The sequence below is a fragment of the Gracilinanus agilis genome, chromosome 5 (assembly GCF_016433145.1).
Source record: "Gracilinanus agilis isolate LMUSP501 chromosome 5, AgileGrace, whole genome shotgun sequence".
Lineage (NCBI taxonomy): Eukaryota > Metazoa > Chordata > Mammalia > Didelphimorphia > Didelphidae > Gracilinanus > Gracilinanus agilis.
In genome coordinates this window covers 106,759,523-106,779,963 of record NC_058134.1, presented here as the reverse complement: position 1 = coordinate 106,779,963, position 20,441 = coordinate 106,759,523, and the positions used below count along the sequence as shown (strand labels likewise).

Sequence of the window (20,441 nt, the reverse complement as noted above, 5' to 3'; positions counted from 1 at the left end):
AAAAATACACATCCATAGGTGGACTGATCATACAAAGAAGTCTGGAAGGACACATTTATACTTGTGGCCAACGTGTATATTTACTTATTTGTTTGTTTGTTTATTATTTAAACCCTTACCTTCGGTCTTGAAGGCAATACTGTGCATTTGCTCCAAGGCAGAAGAGTGGTAAGGGCTAGGCAATGGGGGTTAAGTGACTTGCCCAGGGTCACACAAATGGGAAGTGTCTGAGGCCAGATTTGAACCCAGGACCTCCCTTCTCTAGGCCTGGCTCTCAATCCACTGAGTTACCCAGCTGCCCCCCAACGTGTATAGTTAGAGTGATATTCACTCATACTATCATTTAGGATCAACAATATTTGCATTATTTACATTAATCTGTGGTTCTGATCTTGATATATTGGAATCATGAAATTTCATTATTGAAATTATAGCTTGGGTTGGCTATCGATGTTTACATTACAAGATAACTTAAAAAATATTTTTTCAGTCAAAGATATTCCTTCTCTTTTTTCCATCTCCCTCCATCCCACCCCTCTTCCAGATCATTTTTCAAAATGGTTAAATCAGTTCACAGATCCACTAAAAATGTATCAATGTCCCATTTTTCTATATCCCTTCTAACATTTTTCATTTTGCCCATTTGTAAGTTTAACCAATCTGATAAGTGTGAGATGATAAGTTGTTGTGATTTACATTTCTCTAATCAATAATGATTTAGAGCGTTTTATATGGTTATATATACACCTTTAATTTATTCATCCAAAAAATGACTATTCATGTCTTTTTTATGGCATGTATTTTTTATGCACTAAAGAAATCAAATTACATGGCAGCAGTGTCCCAACCCAACTTATTGGCTGGCCTGCTGAGCAAGGAAAGTTCTTATTCTTTGTAAAAGCTCCTTCTTCACACTGTCAGGTACAAGTGCTCTGCCTTTTGGAGTTATCTCTGTCACCAAGTCATCAACAGTAACATATTCTAACTCTTTTTCTTTAATCACATCTTTACAATGAGCCTTTAATTGATCTTTCCAGCCACATTCAATTAATTTAACTCTTAACAACTCTTTAAGCCATTCTTGTTCTCCAGTTTCTATCAATTTCTGTTTAATAGTTGCTCTTATCTGTGCATCTTTGTTCATTTTGATAATCGTATTCTTCTCTCGGTCTGTTCATGTCTTTTGACCATTTGCCAATTGGAAAATGGCTCATATTCTTATAAATTTGACAAAGTTCTCCCTATATTTTAGATATTAGACCTCTATCCAAGGAATTGTCTCTGAACCCCTCCCCAATTTACTGATTTCCTTATAATCTTAACTACATTTGTTTTATTTGTATAAAAACTTTTCAGTTTAATGTATTATCCATTTTACATCTCACAATGCTTTCAATCTGTTGTTTATTCATAAATTATTCTCCTGTATATCTATCTATCTATCTATCTATCTATCTATCTATCTATCTATCTATATCTGAAAGACAATATACTCCTTCTTCCTCTAATTTGCTTATATCTCCCTTTATGCCTAGGTCATGTATCCATTTTGATATTATCTTGGTTAATGTGTAATGTTTTGGTCTATACCTAGTTTCTCCATACATCTTTCCAGTTTTCCCTATAATTTTTACCAAATAATGAACAACTTTTTGTTTAGCTCTAGAATTGAAAGGAACTCTTTGCTGTAATGGTGTGTACCAGATGTACTGAATTGGAGCTAGTTTATTCACAGTTCAATTGAGGTAGCTGCAGAAACTCTCTGAAACTCAGATTTCTCTATGATTCTTATCTTTTGTTTGACCATGAACTCTTATAGTTAGATAGAGGCAACAAATAATTTCTTCCTTACTTCTCTAATTTGTTTATAATATTCTCCTTAATGTCAAAGTTATATATCCATTTAGAAATGATCTTAGCTGATGGTGCGAGATGTTGGACTATGACTGTTTTCTGCCAGAGTGCTTTTGAGTTTTTTGAGAGTTTTTGTCCAGTAGTGAGTTTTTGCCCCAGTATCTGTGATATGGGTGGGTGATGGGGGTAGTTATCAGGCACTTGGTTACGCAGGATCACTTATTCCAGAAGGCTGATTTCCACTTAACAGGAAGCTGTGAAGTATAGTTGCAACATAGAAGATGCCAAAGATGAAGGAAAATGCAAGTGTAACATATAACTTCCTTTCTTGCCTTCATCTGGGTTGGTGTACTAAGTGAGAAAGTTACATATGTGACTACATCCCAAGATACAAAACAATAGAAAAATACTCTTATGTGCTCAAAGTTTTCCTAGGTCTGAATCTCCCTCACACAACCAAGTTTGCCCATGGGCTTTATAGCTATAACTATGTGGGAAGCCAATAAGAGAATAAATAAAAATCTGAGACTCCTCTTTTGATCCCTTTTGTGATCCTTGTGATTTCTTATTGAAAAGTATTGTGGCCTTATTGAAGAGCTTTAGGTTCCTAGTGGGTCAGCATTTAAAAGGTTAACACTCTCCCCCTTTGGCCAGGAATGCAGCTGCCTGGTATAGCCAAGGCCAAAACCTTAGCAGGGGCAATTCAACCTTGAGAAAAATATTCCCCAACTTGGCTTTCTGATAAGAACCCAGTCAAAATTCAGCCTTGGCCTTGGTCTGTTCTGAAGCCAGTGAGACCTTTTGTGTTTTGATATGACATAATTTATAACTTCTGAGCATCTGCAAAGTTTGGGGAGGGTTCTTTTGTGTGAAATGAGTCTTGAAATATATATAATAAACTCCATGCTCCTGGAGCCAGAGCTAGAAGCATGAGCTAAAAGATGTTCAGTGTCCATTATTTCCTTATCAACTAAACAATCCTCATCAGATTATCAGAGATGATAAAGAGATCTCGAGATAACTAGTCTAATTACTACTGGCAAACAGAAAGCTTTCTTCCTAATACTTAAACCTCTATTCTACTCCCTTGTTCACACCCCCACTCACAATGGCAACACAAGTCAGCCCAGCTGTGGCTTGCTTAGCTAATTATTCTAAGTGGAATGCTGACCAAGCTTGCTACTCCCAGCTATTCCTGGCCTTAGTACTGAATAAAACCAGCTGGATATATATCACTCAAGATGGTCTTGGAAATAATAGTTAAGTAGGTCACCAATTACTGATAACAAGCAGTAGCAGTCACTCTGGTTATCCAATCTGGTTATCTTGGAATGTTCTCTTTCCTTGTCTCTAACTCCTGGCCTCCCTGGTTTCCCTCAAGTCCCAGCTAAAATTCCATCTACAATAAAACTCAAATAGAAATAGGGCCACTAAATAAGGATACTCGCTGGCTGCATGTTTATAAAGTTGACTAGTCCGATATTTGACTATATGGAACTATATGGAATTATACACAAAAATTGGTGTCACTTCAGATATGATGACATTCTTATCATAATATCATAGTCAGCATCTTAGAGATACTATGTAGAGTAATAGAGAGTGAGCTTTGGAGGCAGAAAGTGCACATATATCTGACATCCAGAGCAGATTGTGTAACCCTAGGCAAGTCACTTAAACTCTCAATGATCTTGGGAACTCCCTAGTATTATAGTTGCAGAGAAAATGCCACCAACATGCACCGCATTTAGTAGAAGTTTCTACAACTAGGAATTCCAATAGCAATGAACTTAAAGGTTCAGTACTGCTCATTATTATTTTAATACTAATGCAATAATATTTTATTTAAATATATGATAAAGATCCTTTACCAAAAGAATATTCTGTTGGGGAAGCAATCCTGGGTTTTTTCTAAAGCCACTCAAGAAAAAGGCAAATGTGGGCAGCTCCTATAAAGCTGGAAAGGATGGAGCTGGTGATAGGGTTACTATGCTTAACATCCCTAAGTTCAGAGAAATTCAGTACCAGAAAGTTGGCCAGTAGGTGAACTATTTTGACAAAAGTAGTTGATAATGCCATACATTAAAGGGTAGAAGGATTGCAATATTTATTAACTAGGTGACTTCCACATCAGTATAAACACAAGTTAATTTTTAATAAGAAGTAATGATAAAAATGAGACATTTCTTGAAAGGGATTTTTTTTATTAATGACAAAGGGAGCTTATGGACCTTTCATACCCAGGGCCTCTTGGGAAATGTCCCCTTTTCCATGCATGTGTTCATCTGACTATTATTCGATGTAATTAGCTGTTTGGGCTTCCGCATTCTACTTGTCCCTATTATGTTATTATATATTACCATCTTTGTTTCCCATTTGTCATCTCTCTCTCTCTCTTTCTCTCTCTCTCTCTCTCTCTCTCTCTCTTTCTCTCTCTCTCTCTCCTATTATTTTGAAATTAGATTTCTTTTTTTATATCAAGAAACATTTATAAGTTCTTTTTATTGCCTATCCTCTAGAATCTAGAGATAGGTTGTTTTCCCAGGGGATCCAGGAAATAATTTCCTAATTACTCATTAATAATTACCCCTCTTAAAAATTAACTATAGTTGTTTAACATATATAAGCAAAATATTACACCCACATCCCAGTCATTGGATCTTCTTGCCACATATTGTTGTTCACCTCCTAACAACACAACCTTTCATCTAATAGCAAAGACTAAAAAGGACTAATAAAATGCAGATTCATATAGATGGTATGCAAAATGGTATTAGGATTCAGAATTCTAAAGGTATTCTTTTAAGAGAATCATAAGAGCTTCCACATTTATCTTAGTATTACTCTATCAAAATTCATAGTACTATGTTATCATTAATCATATGATCATAGAGTTAGAGGTTTTAGGAACCTTAAAGAATTATCAAATCCAACTCCTTTATTTATATAAAAGAAAAATGAGGCAAAGAGAAGTCAGATTACTTGAGGATAAACTACTAGTAAGTATCTGAGGCAGAATTTTTGTTGAGGTCCTTTTTTCACTACACTAAACCTTTATAATGCCCTAGCATCCCATATCAACCTTCCTATCTTTGGGGTTCCAAACAAGAGTACTGTCATCATGCAAATACTGAATCTTTTTCTTAACTCTATAATAACACATGGATTATTTCATGCAGCAAGTTCACAAATGCATGAGCTAATTTCTCCTTCCAAAATGTCCTTAACACAATTTTTCCTATTTCTTTTATGTTTTTCCATTGTTTGCATGTTGTCTTTGTTATAAACAAAAAGAGCCTAGGGAGATATAGGTATACAGTGATGTGACAGTATCTATGTATTCTCCCTAGTAGCAGATGATGAAGGAACACCAACCCTGATCACCCTTGATAGTTGTTATAATTCCCCCTTTTCTATCCAGGGAAGACCCTGAAAGGTTAAGTAAACTGGGAGATCTTTAGGAAAAGGGAATGGTTTGGGTCTTCTTTTCTATACCCAGTGCTCAGCACAGTGCCTCATATGAAGCAGGTGCTTAATAAAAGCTTGTTAAAAAATAAAAACTTGTATACCAGTGCCAAGGGTACATCTTGAAACTCTTAAATGTCATATTTATTTATCATAATTGGTGTAATTTTAAGTTGTGGATAGCTATTCCTCACAAGACTTAATCAGACATCCATATTAGTCTAAACCAGTGATTCCCAAAGTGGGTGCCACCACCCCCTGGTGGGTGCTACAGCGATCTAGGGGTAGTAGTGATGGCCACAGGTGCATTTGGGGGCAGTGAATAACTGTAAGGGGGCCGTGATAGTTTGTGACAGGGGGCGCTAAGTAATATTTTTTCTGGAAAGGGGACGGTAAGCCAAAAAAGTTTGGGAACCGCTGGTCTAAATCAAAGCCATCATACATTCAGACAAAACCCAGGAGATGATTTATCAAGAAAGTATATGATCTAAGTTCAAATCCGGCCTCAGACACTTCCCAGCTGTGTGACCCTGGGCAAGTCACTTGACCCCTATTGCCTACCCTTACCAATCTTCCACCTATAAGTCAATACACAGAAGTTAAGGGTTTAAAATTTAAAAAAAAGTATATGATCTTTGTCCATTTGTCTCTGTTCAACATCTTCCTAACTTTTTCATTGTATGTATATAATATATACATAATATGTGTACATATAATTTTTTTTTACTTTTTACTTTCTGTATCCTAAATGTGAGAATTCTTCAAGACTCAATCATTTGCTTCTATATACCAAGGGTGTAAAGCATCCAAAATCTGATGCTAATCTGAAATTAATTCCGATTATGGTAAGGTTTCTCAAACTAAATTTCAGTTGAATGATCTTTTATAAACTGTTAAAATAAATTACAGTTTAAAATTCCTATGTTAGCTCAATTATGCTACTCACAAAATTCAGTGTAAAGAAGACTGGATAATATGAATTTTGTTAATGTTTAGTCATTTTCCAATCATGTCTGAATCTTTGTGGTTTCAGAGGTTTGCCATTTCCTTTTCCAGCTTAGATAGATAAGGAAACTAAGGCAAATAAAATTATGTGACTTATACCAGAGTCGCACAACCAGAAAGTGTCTGAGGCCAGATTTGAACTTGGGAATAGGAGTCTTTCTGACTCCTGGCATTCTATCCACTGTTCCATCGAGTTGCCCACTAATTTTGTAAATATGACTTAATATCTCAATGTAGTGTACATTGTTTAGTCACAGAACATGTAGAAACCTATCATTTGGTCATTAAGCAATGAATGCATGTGGGGGCAGCTAAGTGGCTCAGTAGATTGAGAGCCAAGCCTAGAGACAGGAGGTCCTGGGTTTAAATCTGATCTCAGACACTTCCTACCTGTGCAAACACTTAATCATTGGCTACCTCTTACCACTCCTCTGCTTTGGAACCACTATACAGTATTTATTTTAAGACAGAAGGTAAGGGTTTAAAAAAACAAGCAATACCTGTTTACAAGGTACCAGACAGTGTGGTAAGCATTTGGGAATGCCAAGAAGGCCCTCTAGGAATGAACATTCTTAATGGTCAACAAATCACAGAGCAAAGAATTTAATTAAAAGAAGATAGCAAGGTAAAATTAGGAAAAATAATAGGCATTAGGTTTATCTTAACCCCATTTACCTTCGTATAAAAAAACAGTGGGGGGAGAAGCTGGGTGGCTCAGTGAATTGAGAGCCAGGCTTAGAGACAGGAGGTCCTAGGTTCAAATCTGGCCTCAGACACTTCCTAGCTGTGTGACCCTGGGCAAGTCACTTGACCCCCATTGCCTAGCCTTCACCACTCTTCTACCTTGGTGCCAATACACAGTATTGACACCAAGATGGAAAGTAAGGTTTAAAAAAAATCATTGGGATATCTGAGAGGCACCAAAGAGGAAATTTCTTTTATTGAATTGATACAGCCAGTGGTAAAAGTAACATTTCAGTCTCTCCTTTAAGATCCGTTGTGGTCTCAAGGATGGAGGTATTTGCCTCAACTCTGGCTTTAAGCTGTAGGTCACTCCATGTGGAGTCCATCTTCTGCGTTCTTTTCCTTCACACTTTCTGATATAGAGACACAGTAAGTTTAGACAGCAACTCCAGCATCCCTGGCTTAGCAAACTGCTTCCCACAGCATCAGGCAACTCCTCTCTGCTAGTTGTAAGTTTTCCGCCACCACTAAAAACTCTTTAGCCAGCAGCATTGCCGTTCATCTTACCCAGACCTCTGTGGAAGCTCTCTTCTCCTTCAATGAAGTCTTTATCTCCAATGCAGTCGCTGCCCCTGGGTATGTCTTAAAAGGACTCCAATATCTTGAGGCTTTCCCCATTGACCAAGGACCCTGATTATGATGTTAGACAAGCATCACCCTGGGTGACCCCTTTATATCCTTCAGCCAGGAGGAGAAAAAAAAAAAAAACCTCAAGTCTCTGCAAATCCCACCAGACAGGGCATATGGAGGTACATATAAAACATCCATTAATTTGCAGATAGTCATAGAAAATCACCCCAGATACAAAGTCTATGTTCGAAAACACCTCAGAATCACAAAATGTCATGGTTCTTAAAGAACAGAAAATGCCTCATTCAAATGATGTCTGAATAAGAATCCTCTTTATAACACAGGTTTAAAGAAAACTTAGAGGTCACTTTATTTAACCTATCATTTTAAAATTGAGGAACAGAAGCCAAAAAAGGTTAAAAGACTTACCCAATGTCACATAATAGAAATGGATCGATCACACATTTTCATCTAGCTTTTATTGAAGGCCTAAAGGCCTTGGCAGAGTGGAAGCCAACCACTTCTCAAGATTTCAAATTGTACTTTTGAATAGATTTGTTAGGAAATCTTTCCTTATATCAAATCTAATTTAGTTTTTTGGATCTTCTACCCTTTACTTGTATTTTGACTCTCTGAAAACAAATAAGTTCATTCCTTTTGTTGTGTCATTTCTTTTTTAAATATTTGAGGGCAACTTGTGTGTGTGTGTGTGTGTGTGTGTGTGTGTGTGTGTGCGCGCGCACCTCCCTTAGCCAACCCCCATATGTCTTTTGTTTCTCCAGGTCAGCCATTTTCAAGTCCTTCAACTGATCCTTACATAGGATGGTATAGAGGTCCTTCACCATCCAGGTAGCCCTCCAAAGGTTTCTCATTTATCACCATATCATTTTCTGCCTAACATTTGGCACCCATCATTGACCATTAATATTCTAGATGTGGATTGAATAAAGAAAAGTAGAGTATGACTTTCACCTCTCCAGTCCTAGACAATATGGAATAGTAGAGCACTAGACATGGAGTCAAGAATACCGAGGCTATATCCTCTCTTAGACAATTATCTGTATGACTTGGGGAGAAATTTCCTCACATTTCTCAGCTTTATTTTCTTCATCTCTAAAATGGGGAAATAATAACACCTACTTCTCAAGATCATAATGATGAATAAATAAGATAACAAATGAAAAGCATGTTGTAAATCTTAAAGTGCCATATAAACATTATCTATTATACTTTTGTCCTTAATTCTTCTCTGACTTCTATTTCTTTTTTCTTTTATTAATTTTATTTTTCCATATTGTTCATTTTTGTAAATGAATAATCTTATAGAATCAAATCCCCCAAACAGAAACCCAAATAAACAAGAGGAAAATCATTTCCTTTGATCTGCATTCTGACTCCAACAGTTCTTTCTCTGGAGGTGGGTCAGGTGCTAGAAAGAAGGAGGGAGCAGGCATGGAACTGGGTTCTAATGCAAGCCTATATGCCTGGTCTCTGGATCAGTGAGTGCAGATTTATTCAAAGCATAGGAAGTGGTGTAGAGGTGTTAAGTGAGTTTAGGTTATATATCAGGTAATAATTTTTTGTGTATTTTTTACCTTGCCCTATGTTCCTGAGTGTTTCAAAAGAGAAGTGAAAATATGAGAGCAAAATTTATGGCCACAACAAAAATAAGAGACAGAATAGGAAAACTGGAATCTGTGATGGCAAGTTTTGCCAAAGAAACAAAAAGATAACAATAGGGAGTGAAATGCACAAAAATAAAGGGCAATCTAGAAGAAAAGCAAAAACAATGACAATGAAAGGAAATATGTTCCCTGTCCAAGCAAAACATACTGATCTCAAAAGATAGGATGCATAAAAAAAAAACAACCTAAGAATCATGAAGAAAAAATTGAACATCATAATGCAAAAAGTAATACAGGATACCAACAACTTCTGAACACAGAAAATGAATGATAAATTGAAAAAATTAATAAATTTCTTCCAAAAAAACAAAACCAAAGTATCAATTCCATGAAAAAAACAACAACCATATGTGTAAGCAATCAGGAGAAAGACCTTCAAAAACAAGAGAAAAGTAACTCAAATAACACAAGACAAGAATAGAATAATGTTTTCCAAAAATGAATGGACTTCATGGTGTAAACCAGGGTGGCTTGCCTCATAATTCCAAGTTTAAGCATAAATGAAAAAAGATGGCCATTCAATAATGAAGAAATGTTTGATACATTCTTAGAAAGAAAGCCCAAACTGAAGAGATTGTTTGCTTCTTGAAAACCTCCAACAACAGAAATTCAGGAGTTGATATACAGATGCAGTTATTAAAGACAGCAACCACAACAAAGTAACAGCAAAGAAATGAGTAAGAGTCTTCTTTCTAAATTTGCCCAAGGAGTCAAAGGTGAAAGCAAAAATTTGGTGAAGAGGCCAGATTGCAGAATTATGAACAGAACCTGGCAACATCCTGACTACAGATAAATCAGTGATTTTTGTGGGACTACATTACAAAATGGGAGTGTACATTTAGTGGGGCAGGAAAGGAAGTAGTTAGAAGGGAATGTGTGATTTGCCCAGATTAAATCAAAAGCTAGCAATGAAGGGAAGGTGACTACTGTGGTCTATTAGGAAGAGAAGAGTTTTTAAGAGAAAGAGTTTGAAGAGAATGAAAGAGTATTGAAAAGAGGGAAGGGAAAGAAGGAAACCTTGCTTTGGTGTTAGGAGGAGATTCCACTGATGAATGCTCCTATGGATGAAAAGATATGTTCCTTTAAGGAAAAAGATACCTGGGAAAAAAAAATTCCTCCTACCCCAGGAAGGGAAGAGTTGGAACTTCTCAGGACACTTTGCACCGGGGGGAATGGAAAGATATGCACTAAGGGAGGAGATTTTGAGACAATGGAAGGAAAAGGTAATCAGGGGAGTAAACATTATTAGTATCATAATCAGGGATGTAGTAGGGAATGAGACTAGAGAGAGAATAGAAAATTATAGGAGTTGTGAACCTGAGAATAAGGGTCTAGATTGGTTAGAGAAGATGAATAATGAAAAGAGTGAGAGAAACTGTCTCTTGACAGAAGTGAAAAAAAATGAAATTTGAAATACTAATGAACAAGACTAGCTGAAGGAGAGGAAAAGGGGAGCTCTATGTGCCCGAGAAGGAAAAGGTAAGGAAAGAATTATATAACTATATAAAAGAAGGAAAGAAAAAGGAACCAATAAGCAAAACCCCAAAGGGAAAGGGGTAACAAACATAAAGGGAGATCAAGGATGAGGAGAAGAGATGCAAAGGGAATAGGATCACTTTAAAAATGATTAAACTAAAGTTAATTGGAGAAACAGTACTTTTATGGTAGAAGAGGAAGAAAATCATAACTTAATAAAAATCCAATAAGAGGCAAATGGAGGAAAATATTGACCTAATTCTTATAATTTTAAATGTGAATGGATTAACCAAATCAACAAAATGAGAAAGAGTGATATATTGAATTTAAAAATAGAATTTTATAATCTGTTGGTTATATATATGCATATATACGTATATATATATGTGCATATATATATACTGATATACACAAAGAAAAGCAGCAATAAAAGAGACAGATATATAATGTTCTACTCCAGTGATAGGCAAACTATGGCTCATGGGCCAGATTCCACCCCCTGAAATGTTCTATCCAGCCAAACAACATTATTCCTAATCTGACGAATACAATGAAAGTTTGAAAGAGTTGCCTTAGAAACAGACTGACAGATGAGCATTTCCTTTCCTTTGTCCCCTTCTTTAAAAAGTTTGCCAATGGGGGCAGCTGGGTAGCTCAGTGAACTGAGAGCCAGGCCTAGAGAAGGGAGGCTCCTAGGTTCAAATCCGGCCTCAGACACTTCCCAGCTGTGTGACCCTGTGCAAGTCACTTGACCCCCATTGCCTACCCTTACCACTCTTCCACCTAGGAGCAGAAGTTAAGGTTTTAAAAAATAAAAAATAAAAAGTTCACTATTCTACTCAATCAAATATTAGAAATAAGCAATTAGTACCATTTTAACATAAAATTTTTACACTTTGATTCTGTGGAAAGGATTGCTGTTGGGAGATTCCAGTTTTTTTAGTGCTGTTAATGTTTGTCCCAGTATGAATTGTTCCCATCAGAATCTGTCCTGGAAACATCTACTTCTTAAGGAGATGGCTTAACCGTTTCATTCCATCTCTCAAGACTTCTATAAATTGGTCATTCCTCAAAGTAAAGATGAAGGGGTTCAGCAATGGAGTCACTACCGATGTAATCAGGGAAATCATCTTGTTGTACTCAATTGCATCAGTCTGCTTGGGTTTCACATAGAGAAATAAGCAACTTCCATATCCTATCACTACCATGGTGAAGTGGGAGGCACACGTAGAAAAGGCTTTCCTCCTGCCAGATGCAGAAGGAATCCTCAGGATGGTACAGATGATGTATATATAGGAAATTATGGTTGGGAGCAAAGAGCCAAAGAGAACGAAAGCTGCCATCAAAAAGAGGATGAATTGCTGAAACCTGCTGTCACCACAAGTGAGTCTGATCAGCTGGCCTCTCTCACAGTAAAAATGATTCAGTTCATTTGGCCCACAGAAGTAAAGCCGGCAGGTTGCAACAATTGGCCAGATTTGGAACAGAAACCCAAATACCCAGGACACAATGACCACCCAGAGGCAGACTTGGTGGTTCATGATGACACTGTACCTTAGAGGATTACAGATAGCTACATATCGGTCTACAGCCATTGCTGCCAACAACACAAACTGTGAAGTCCCCACAGAAAGTAAAAGAAAGAGCTGAGCCATACATGCACCAAAAGACATCGTCTGAATTTGGGCAGTCAGTAAACCTCCCAACATAGTCGGAATAACGATGGTGGTGGTTAAAATCTCCATAGCAGAGATGTTACCGAGGAAGAAATACATGGGAGAGTGGAGACGGTAGTCCATACATACCATAATAACGATGAGCGAATTTCCAATAATTGTCACCATGTAAAGGAGGAAGAATATGGAAAAGAGCATGTGGCGGAACTCTTGTGAGCCAGAAAAACCAAGCAGTTTCAATTCCAGAATTCCCGAGTGGTTGCCAGACATTCCACTTTCTGCTACAGAAATTACTGGAAAGTAGCGAATGGTTAGCTTGTATACTTTGGTGAAAAAAATACTGGATTTGGAGTCAAAAGACCAGCATGTGAACCACACCTTTAACTCCCCTCAGTGATGTAGCATTGGACTATACCTCTCTTAAATTCAATTTTCTCGACTGTAAAATGAAAAATAATACTTGCCTCTTCACTCAAGTTCAACTCATTATAGCATGCAAGTGCCCCTGGGGCAAGCCCTCTGTTAAGTTCTATTATATAAGGCCATTGTATGTGTTGATCATTCAGGGACCATTATCAGAAAACTGATTATAGTAACTCATTAAGATGACCTACTTAGGTTTAGAAAATCGGTGACTTTGGCAGAAGAGGGGGGACCCAAATGAACAAATCACAGGAACTGGAAGGAATATTTGCATCTATAGGGCTATAGTAAGGAAAGAATTTTGTAAGCTTTAAAGCACTTTACAGTTATGAGGTCTAATCCTAATATTGAACAACTCTCAGGAAGGAGAGTCCACACTTCTGAAAATAACAGATTGCCTGAAAGTATTATTAACTGTAATCTTGTCTTTTTTCCTCTGCTTCCGTAGAGCTCATTTGAGGAATAAGCTTCTTGAGAAAAAGAAACTTATTTCTGCTTATTTATACCATAAATTCCTCATATGTTCAATATTATGCATCTTTCCATCTCCCTTTTGCTTTTGTATGCTGTCTTCCTTTAGCAGATTGTAAACACCTTGAAGGCAAGGACTATCTTTCTTTTTGTTTGTATTTGTATCCTTAGTACACAGCAGATGTCTTGACATATTTTCACTTGCTTTAACTAATGAATATACTTCAGACTTTCTTAAATTTTATTTTGAGCTCGCTCTAAATTCTTTATTTTGTATTCTTCTGTGATAAAACAAGAGTTAACCTATTTTGATTGCCCTTAATCTATAGCCCTTCTTATTTCCTATGGTCCCCCTTGTATAATTGTATTTTAATAGACCTTTCAACCAGTCATACTAATGAATCTGAAATTCTATCCTAAGTTATAAAAATGTATCAAGATATGTAATATGTAAAGGAAGGCATAAACTGGAACAGAGTTCATAAATTGGAACAGAATCTCAAAGCTGGAAGGGAATTTAGGAATAATTTAACCTGACTCCTCCTACTACTTATATTTTACAGAGGAAGAAATTAATCACAGAAAAAGAACCTGGGTGGTCCAAAATAGCAATATGAGCTGGTGGCAGAACCAAGCCTAGAACCCAGGTCTTCTGCCAAGGCTGTGCCCCTTCTCCACCACATTGTATCTACCCCTTCTGCACTTCTACACATATGCACCAAAGCGGAGCTATGGATTCTGAAATCTGCTAGTTTTGCCAGTCTCAATTCAAGATACTTTTCATAAAAATTTGGTATTTTCCTTATATTTTCAATTATCTTCACTGACCTAGGTTGAATCCCACAGTGGCCACAATTAAAATATTTCAAATCTCCTACATTTACATGTACAAGTATATATATATATATATATATATACATATATATATATATGTATGTATGTATGTATATGTATATGTGTATATATATATGTGTGTGTACTTATATGAATACATTCATAAATAGCAATGTGTAAATGAAAGGCTGTGCCCACTTACCAAAGGTGTTTGCTACTCTTATGGTGGATGTTCAGAGCTGAGTCCAAATGGAAGAACTTCTCCTTCTAGATGGCGAAGTTTGCTCAATGATCTTAGCATTTCTTCCCCTAAAAGAGTCAGCAATAAAACTGGTCATTTTTTTAGGAGAGGAAGAAAACATTAAGTGTAGTAACATATGCATGCCTATAATCTATAACCCCAGAAACACTGGAAGTCAATAACGAGGATGCAGGATGCTTCCTGAAGTAGTTCATTCAATTTTAGGGAAATCCAATTATTAGGAAGTTTCCTTTATATTAAAAATAGGTCTAACTCCTGAAATTTTCATATACAGTTGCTTGTTGTGTTTTCTGGGTTAAAGAAAGGGAAATTTATTCCAATTTTCTATATGGTCTTAGCCCTCTAAGTCTTACCTTGTAACACAAAACATACTGAAGATCTCTCAATTGATTATTTTTATTGGATGTTTTTCAAACCTGTTATCTTTCTGGTTATAGTCCTCTGGGCACATGCCCATTTGTCAATGTTCTGATAAAATATAGCTGCCAGAATTGAACACAATACTCAGAAGTGATGTAATTAGGATAATGGGAGTATCATGTAATTTTTCTAGATATTAGACTCATTAATACAGTGTAATTTTGGTGGACCTTGAAGTACATTAAAACCCTAGGTCTTTTTCATATGAACTAGTGCCTACCTATATTTCCCTCCCATTATATTTATGAAGTTGATTTTCTGTTTAACTCCAATATAAAACTTTCCATTTATCTTTAATAAATCCATTTCATTAAATCCATCATTCTAGCTTATTGAAATCTTTTTCTTATTCTGCCTAATACTGTTATCCAGCATTTCTCCTAGCTTAAAGGCAAGTGTGTATTCAAAACAATAACATTTTCCTTCTTCAAACTCATTGATAAAGTTGTCAAATAAATAAGGTTCTTAGGCAGGCCTTTAGTAGAAATTGTCCCAAGACAACTTCTTTGGTTACCTCACAACAGACCTTTCTCTATGGTTTATTTTGATCCATTAATTACCACACATTTGAACTAATTATTCAATCAAGCATACCTAATTCTAGACATCAGTTTCTTAAATGGTTTGATTAGATAATACCTAAGGTCCATTCTAGTTCTAAAGTCTTTCATTTGCTTCACTTTTTTTTTCATCCTATCCACAAGGCGATTGTCAGATGCTTTCTCAAATACCTTGCAAAAATTTACGTGTATTATATATTACCTTCCCCCAAACTCCCAGTCTAATAACTATCAAAGAAGAAACGAACTTAGTCTAACATGACTTGTTCTTGATGAAATTAAGCTGGCTTAATGATCACCCCTTCTCTCTTTTTTTAATTAAAAAATGCCTTTGTGAAGGGCTGGTTTTCAGAATATAGAATCAAGGTAGCTATTATAGTCATACAAAATCCCAAGCTGACTACCTGCTCCAAACTTTGAGATTTGGTGGACTGCTGGTGGATCCTGATTACCAATTGTCCCTTGCTGCCTTAGCTTGAGACTACTCATTTCATATTTTATTATAGATCTCACCATTTTATCCATTATGAATTTGAGACTCATAGGTCCCTACCTTCCCAGGGTCTTCTCTGGAAATTTTCTGAAGAACAGGAGCCATTTGTAAAGGAAGGCTATACATTTTGGTCAAGATGAATCAGAAAATTAAGACTCCCCAGGATCTCTATGCACCAAGATTCATTCCCAATCCATTACCAGCTTTAATTAGTCAGTAGGATCAGAAATATAAGAAATTCTCCCTAATTCCTACTTCAGAAGTAACTCATGGGAGTCAACAAAATGAAATAGTTGTCTGTGTTTTTCTGTTATTCCTCTTGGTCTCATGAATTCTACTGTGGGTCCAGGTTATTCTCCTAATATTGACTCACAGAACTTTTTGTTTTTATTATTTCTTACCTTGGTGCTGGCAACAAAAAAGGCTGGCCTCCAGTGGAAGGATTCAGAGGGAGCTAATAGTTGGATTTTCATACTCATAAAACCTTGAGGAATTCACAACCATAATTGGCAAAAAGAACCACTTGGTAGGAAAGTTATCCAAGCCAACAACTTTGTTTCTCTTAACATTTGGGGTCCTTAGGCCATAGAGATCCTTAATAATGTTTTAGATCATATATATTTGTTAAGAGTTCTACACATTCCTTTAAAGCTCTCAGTGAATTATTTTTTGTCTGATTCAACAAATCTTATCTCAAAAATTACCTTTTTCAGTAGCCTTTTCTAAGTCTTCCCACCTCCATCCTAGCTGTTAATACTTTCCCCTCAGAGATTATCTCTCATCTACATTATCTATAACTATATATATATATATACATACATATATATATGTACATATATAACTGTATNTACCTTGGTGCTGGCACCAAAAAAGGCTGGCCTCCAGTGGAAGGATTCAGAGGGAGCTAATAGTTGGATTTTCATACTCATAAAACCTTGAGGAATTCACAACCATAATTGGCAAAAAGAACCACTTGGTAGGAAAGTTATCCAAGCCAACAACTTTGTTTCTCTTAACATTTGGGGTCCTTAGGCCATAGAGATCCTTAATAATGTTTTAGATCATATATATTTGTTAAGAGTTCTACACATTCCTTTAAAGCTCTCAGTGAATTATTTTTTGTCTGATTCAACAAATCTTATCTCAAAAATTACCTTTTTCAGTAGCCTTTTCTAAGTCTTCCCACCTCCATCCTAGCTGTTAATACTTTCCCCTCAGAGATTATCTCTCATCTACATTATCTATAACTATATATATATATATACATATATAACTGTATGTATAACTATCTACCTTTCTATATATTTACACACACACACGTATACATTTGAGGGAAACTTAGAAGTTGTCTCCCCACAAGACAAATATGAGATAATGGAAGATCCAGATTGGGAAAATGTTGTGTCAGTCCATCTAGCATCAGCCCTAGAACCTCACAACTTGATCTAATTTCACAGGGTATCCCTCCTTCAAAAAGGAAGTTGGGAAAGAAAACACTTACTCATCCCTGAAGGGGAAATAACAAATGGTCAAAAACATTGAATGTCCTGCCTGGTTAGTGCCTTGTCCTCCCCTCTGGTTTGTTTTGGCCAAAGTTAATACTGACAGATGCTAATGTTGCTTAAAATGAAGTTGTTTTTAACAAGAGATTGAAGAAAAAAGTCCAAATATCAGGATGCCAGGAGGAGCCCTCCTCTTTCCCTTACACTTTCTGTGTCCCCAAGAGGATTCCTGACTGAGATTTACTTTTAATGAGCCCAGTGCAGGGATCCCCCACAGGACTCTGTCTGGGGAAAGAAGGAGAAACTTTCAACTCTTCCAACTTGTAGCCAATCAGTTCTTACTTTGAAAAAGCTACTACTTTTTGTAGAAAGCAAGCTAGTGAATGACATAAGGAATCCAGGCCCAGGTCTGGAAAGTTGGAGTCATGATATCCTAGAAAGTCTGGAGCCAAGCAGCAGCACATAAAACTTTCATGATTGGAGATCTGATGTATGGGGAAAGATTGGACAATGTTACATAGTAAAGAACTATTAGTCTAGTTTATTATTAAAAGGTTGGTAATCCTAAATGTCCTCAAAATAGTTCTATGAAGATTGAATAATAGTCCAAATTTAGGAAAATTGTATGCTTTAATCTGCATTCTAACTCCAAAAGTTCTTTCTCTAGAGGCAGATACATTTCTTTATCACAAGTCTCTCAGAACTGTCCTGGATCATTGTATTGCTAAGAGTAGCTAAATCTTTCACAGTTAACCATTCTACAATATTACTCTACTGAATACAATATTCTCCTATTTTTCCTTATTTTATTCTGCATCAGATCATGTAGATCTTTCCAGCTCTTTCTGAAATCATCGTTAAACCTGTTCTTTTCTTGCATCACAACTTTCTTCCCTCAACTCCTTCCTATTTGTCACTGATCAAATTTCCCCTTACAGCCTTTTAACTACTTCCATAATGCTCTTGTCTTCATCCTTGAATCTCTTTGCCCTGTCATCTCTCCTAACTCCCACCTAGACTTTTTAAAAGAGGAGGTTCAAGTTATAATTCATATGCTTGTATTACATAGATTCTAACATATGGTTTGAGAGGACAGTATTAGGATTATTAGATAAGAATAGCAGGGAGAGAGATTTTGGCTAAGTATAAGGAAAAACTTCTAACAATTAGAACTATCAAAAAGTACAATCAACTGCCTTCTTAAGATAGTGTGCTCACTGACCCTTGGGGAATCAAGCTAGGTGTGTGTTATTACCCATTAGAAATGCTATATGGGAATTTTTGAATGGTTGTAAATGAACGAGAAATCATTTATTAATCACTTACCATGTCCCAGACACTATGATAAGCACAGAGACTACAAATACAAGCAAAGAAGAGAGTTTCTGCCTTCGAGGAGCTTGAATTCTAATATAGGAAGTGAATTCATGAAGAGAAAAAATGGGTGGCTAAGATTTTCAAATGGTGTGAGAGTAACTAGAAGGTCAAGTTCCAGGTAGCATCATATTAAAACTCCCCAAAATATATAGGGGCAGGGTTCAGATTATGTTAAAGTAAAGGGGTTTTAGAGGATAGTTAGAAGGGAGGTATCACTATCTGGACATGTCTGAGTAGAGATTATTTTCCTCTGGAAAAATAATTTTCATATGTTCTAGTCTCTATTATTCTTATTTAATCATGTGTTGTGCCACATGTAGCAGTTTGTCAACCAATATACTTTAGGAGCAATTCTACAAAGATTAACAGAGCAGCTAGATTTCACATTCCATTTCACTGTACCAATTATAGCTTGTTGTTGTTTTTTTAATTTTGAAACATTTATTTATTTATTTCTCTATTTATTTAAGAACATTTTCACATGGTTACAGGATTCATGTTCTATCCCTTGCCTCCCCCCAACTCCCTCCCATAGCTGATACACAATTCCACTGGGTTTTACATATGTCATTGAGCAAGACCTATTTTTATATTTTTGATGTTTGCTCTGTGTTCGTTTAGAGTCAATATCCCCAGTTTTATCCCCATCAACCCATGTGATTAGGCAGTTGTTTTTCTTCTGTGTTTCTACTCTCGCAGTTCTTCCTCTGAATATGGATAGTGTTCTTTCTCATAAGTCCCTCAGAATTGTCCTGGATCAGTGCATTGCTACTAATAAGAAGTCCATTACACTCAGTTTTGCCACAGTATATCAGTCTCTGTGTACAATGTTCTCCTGGTTCTGCTCCTTTCACTCTGCATCAGTTCCTGAAGGTCATTCCAGTTCACATGTACCAATTATAGTTGCCACCAGAGTAGTAGGTACATGAGCAAGTGGTATATGTCTGAGGAAGGAGATTTATCTCTAAGGTAGGCTATCCCCTATCTTTCTGGCTATCTCCTCTTTCCTCTTCCCTCTCTTCCCTTTTCTAATCTCTTCTCCCTTTCTTCTCTTTCTTTTTAAAAAATGTTTTTATTGGGGGCAGCTGGGTAGCTCAGTGGAGTGAGAGTCAGGCCTAGAGACAGAAGGTCCTAGGTTCAAACGCGGCCTCAGCCACTTCCCAGCTGTGTGACCCTGGGCAAGTCACTTGACCCCCATTGCCCACCCTTACCAATCTTCCACCTATGAGACAATACACCAAAGTACAAGGGTTTAAAAAATGTTTTTATTAATTTCTTATTTCTCATATCATCATATTTATTCTAATTATCTCCTTTCACCAAACCTTCCCAGAGATCTATCTCATATAACAAATACTATTTTTGAGGGAGAAAAAAATGGATACAATTGATACATTGAAAAAAATATGAAAAGTTATGTATGTTTAACACCTTTGGACCTTCCACCTCCACAGTGGGGAGTATTTTCTCACATGCCTTTATTCGAGTACTACTGGATCTTTATACATTTACATTGAATTTTTTGGCATGTAATTGTTCTTTTCATTTATATCATTGCTACTGTGTATTATTGTTTTCTCATCTCTGCTTACCTCACTCTCCATTAGTTTGCACAGATCTTTTC

General features: G+C 36.4%; 2 protein-coding genes across 2 annotated transcripts; both read right to left on the bottom strand.

The window, feature by feature from the left end:
- Positions 1-846: 846 nt before the first annotated feature.
- Positions 847-1,144, bottom strand: LOC123250527 (transcription and mRNA export factor ENY2-like). Its single transcript, XM_044679643.1, has one exon. The coding sequence runs from the start codon at positions 1,142-1,144 to the stop codon at positions 854-856; it is 291 nt and encodes a 96-aa protein (XP_044535578.1). The 3' UTR covers positions 847-853.
- A 10,656-nt stretch (positions 1,145-11,800) lies between these two features.
- Positions 11,801-12,745, bottom strand: LOC123249904 (olfactory receptor 9A4-like). Its single transcript, XM_044678999.1, has one exon. The coding sequence runs from the start codon at positions 12,743-12,745 to the stop codon at positions 11,801-11,803; it is 945 nt and encodes a 314-aa protein (XP_044534934.1).
- Positions 12,746-20,441: the final 7,696 nt, after the last annotated feature.

Coding starts and splice junctions, on each gene's coding strand:
- LOC123250527 (XM_044679643.1), bottom strand. CDS start 1,144: ATGAACAAAGATGCACAGATAAGAGCAACTATTAAACAGAAATTGATA.
- LOC123249904 (XM_044678999.1), bottom strand. CDS start 12,745: ATGTCTGGCAACCACTCGGGAATTCTGGAATTGAAACTGCTTGGTTTT.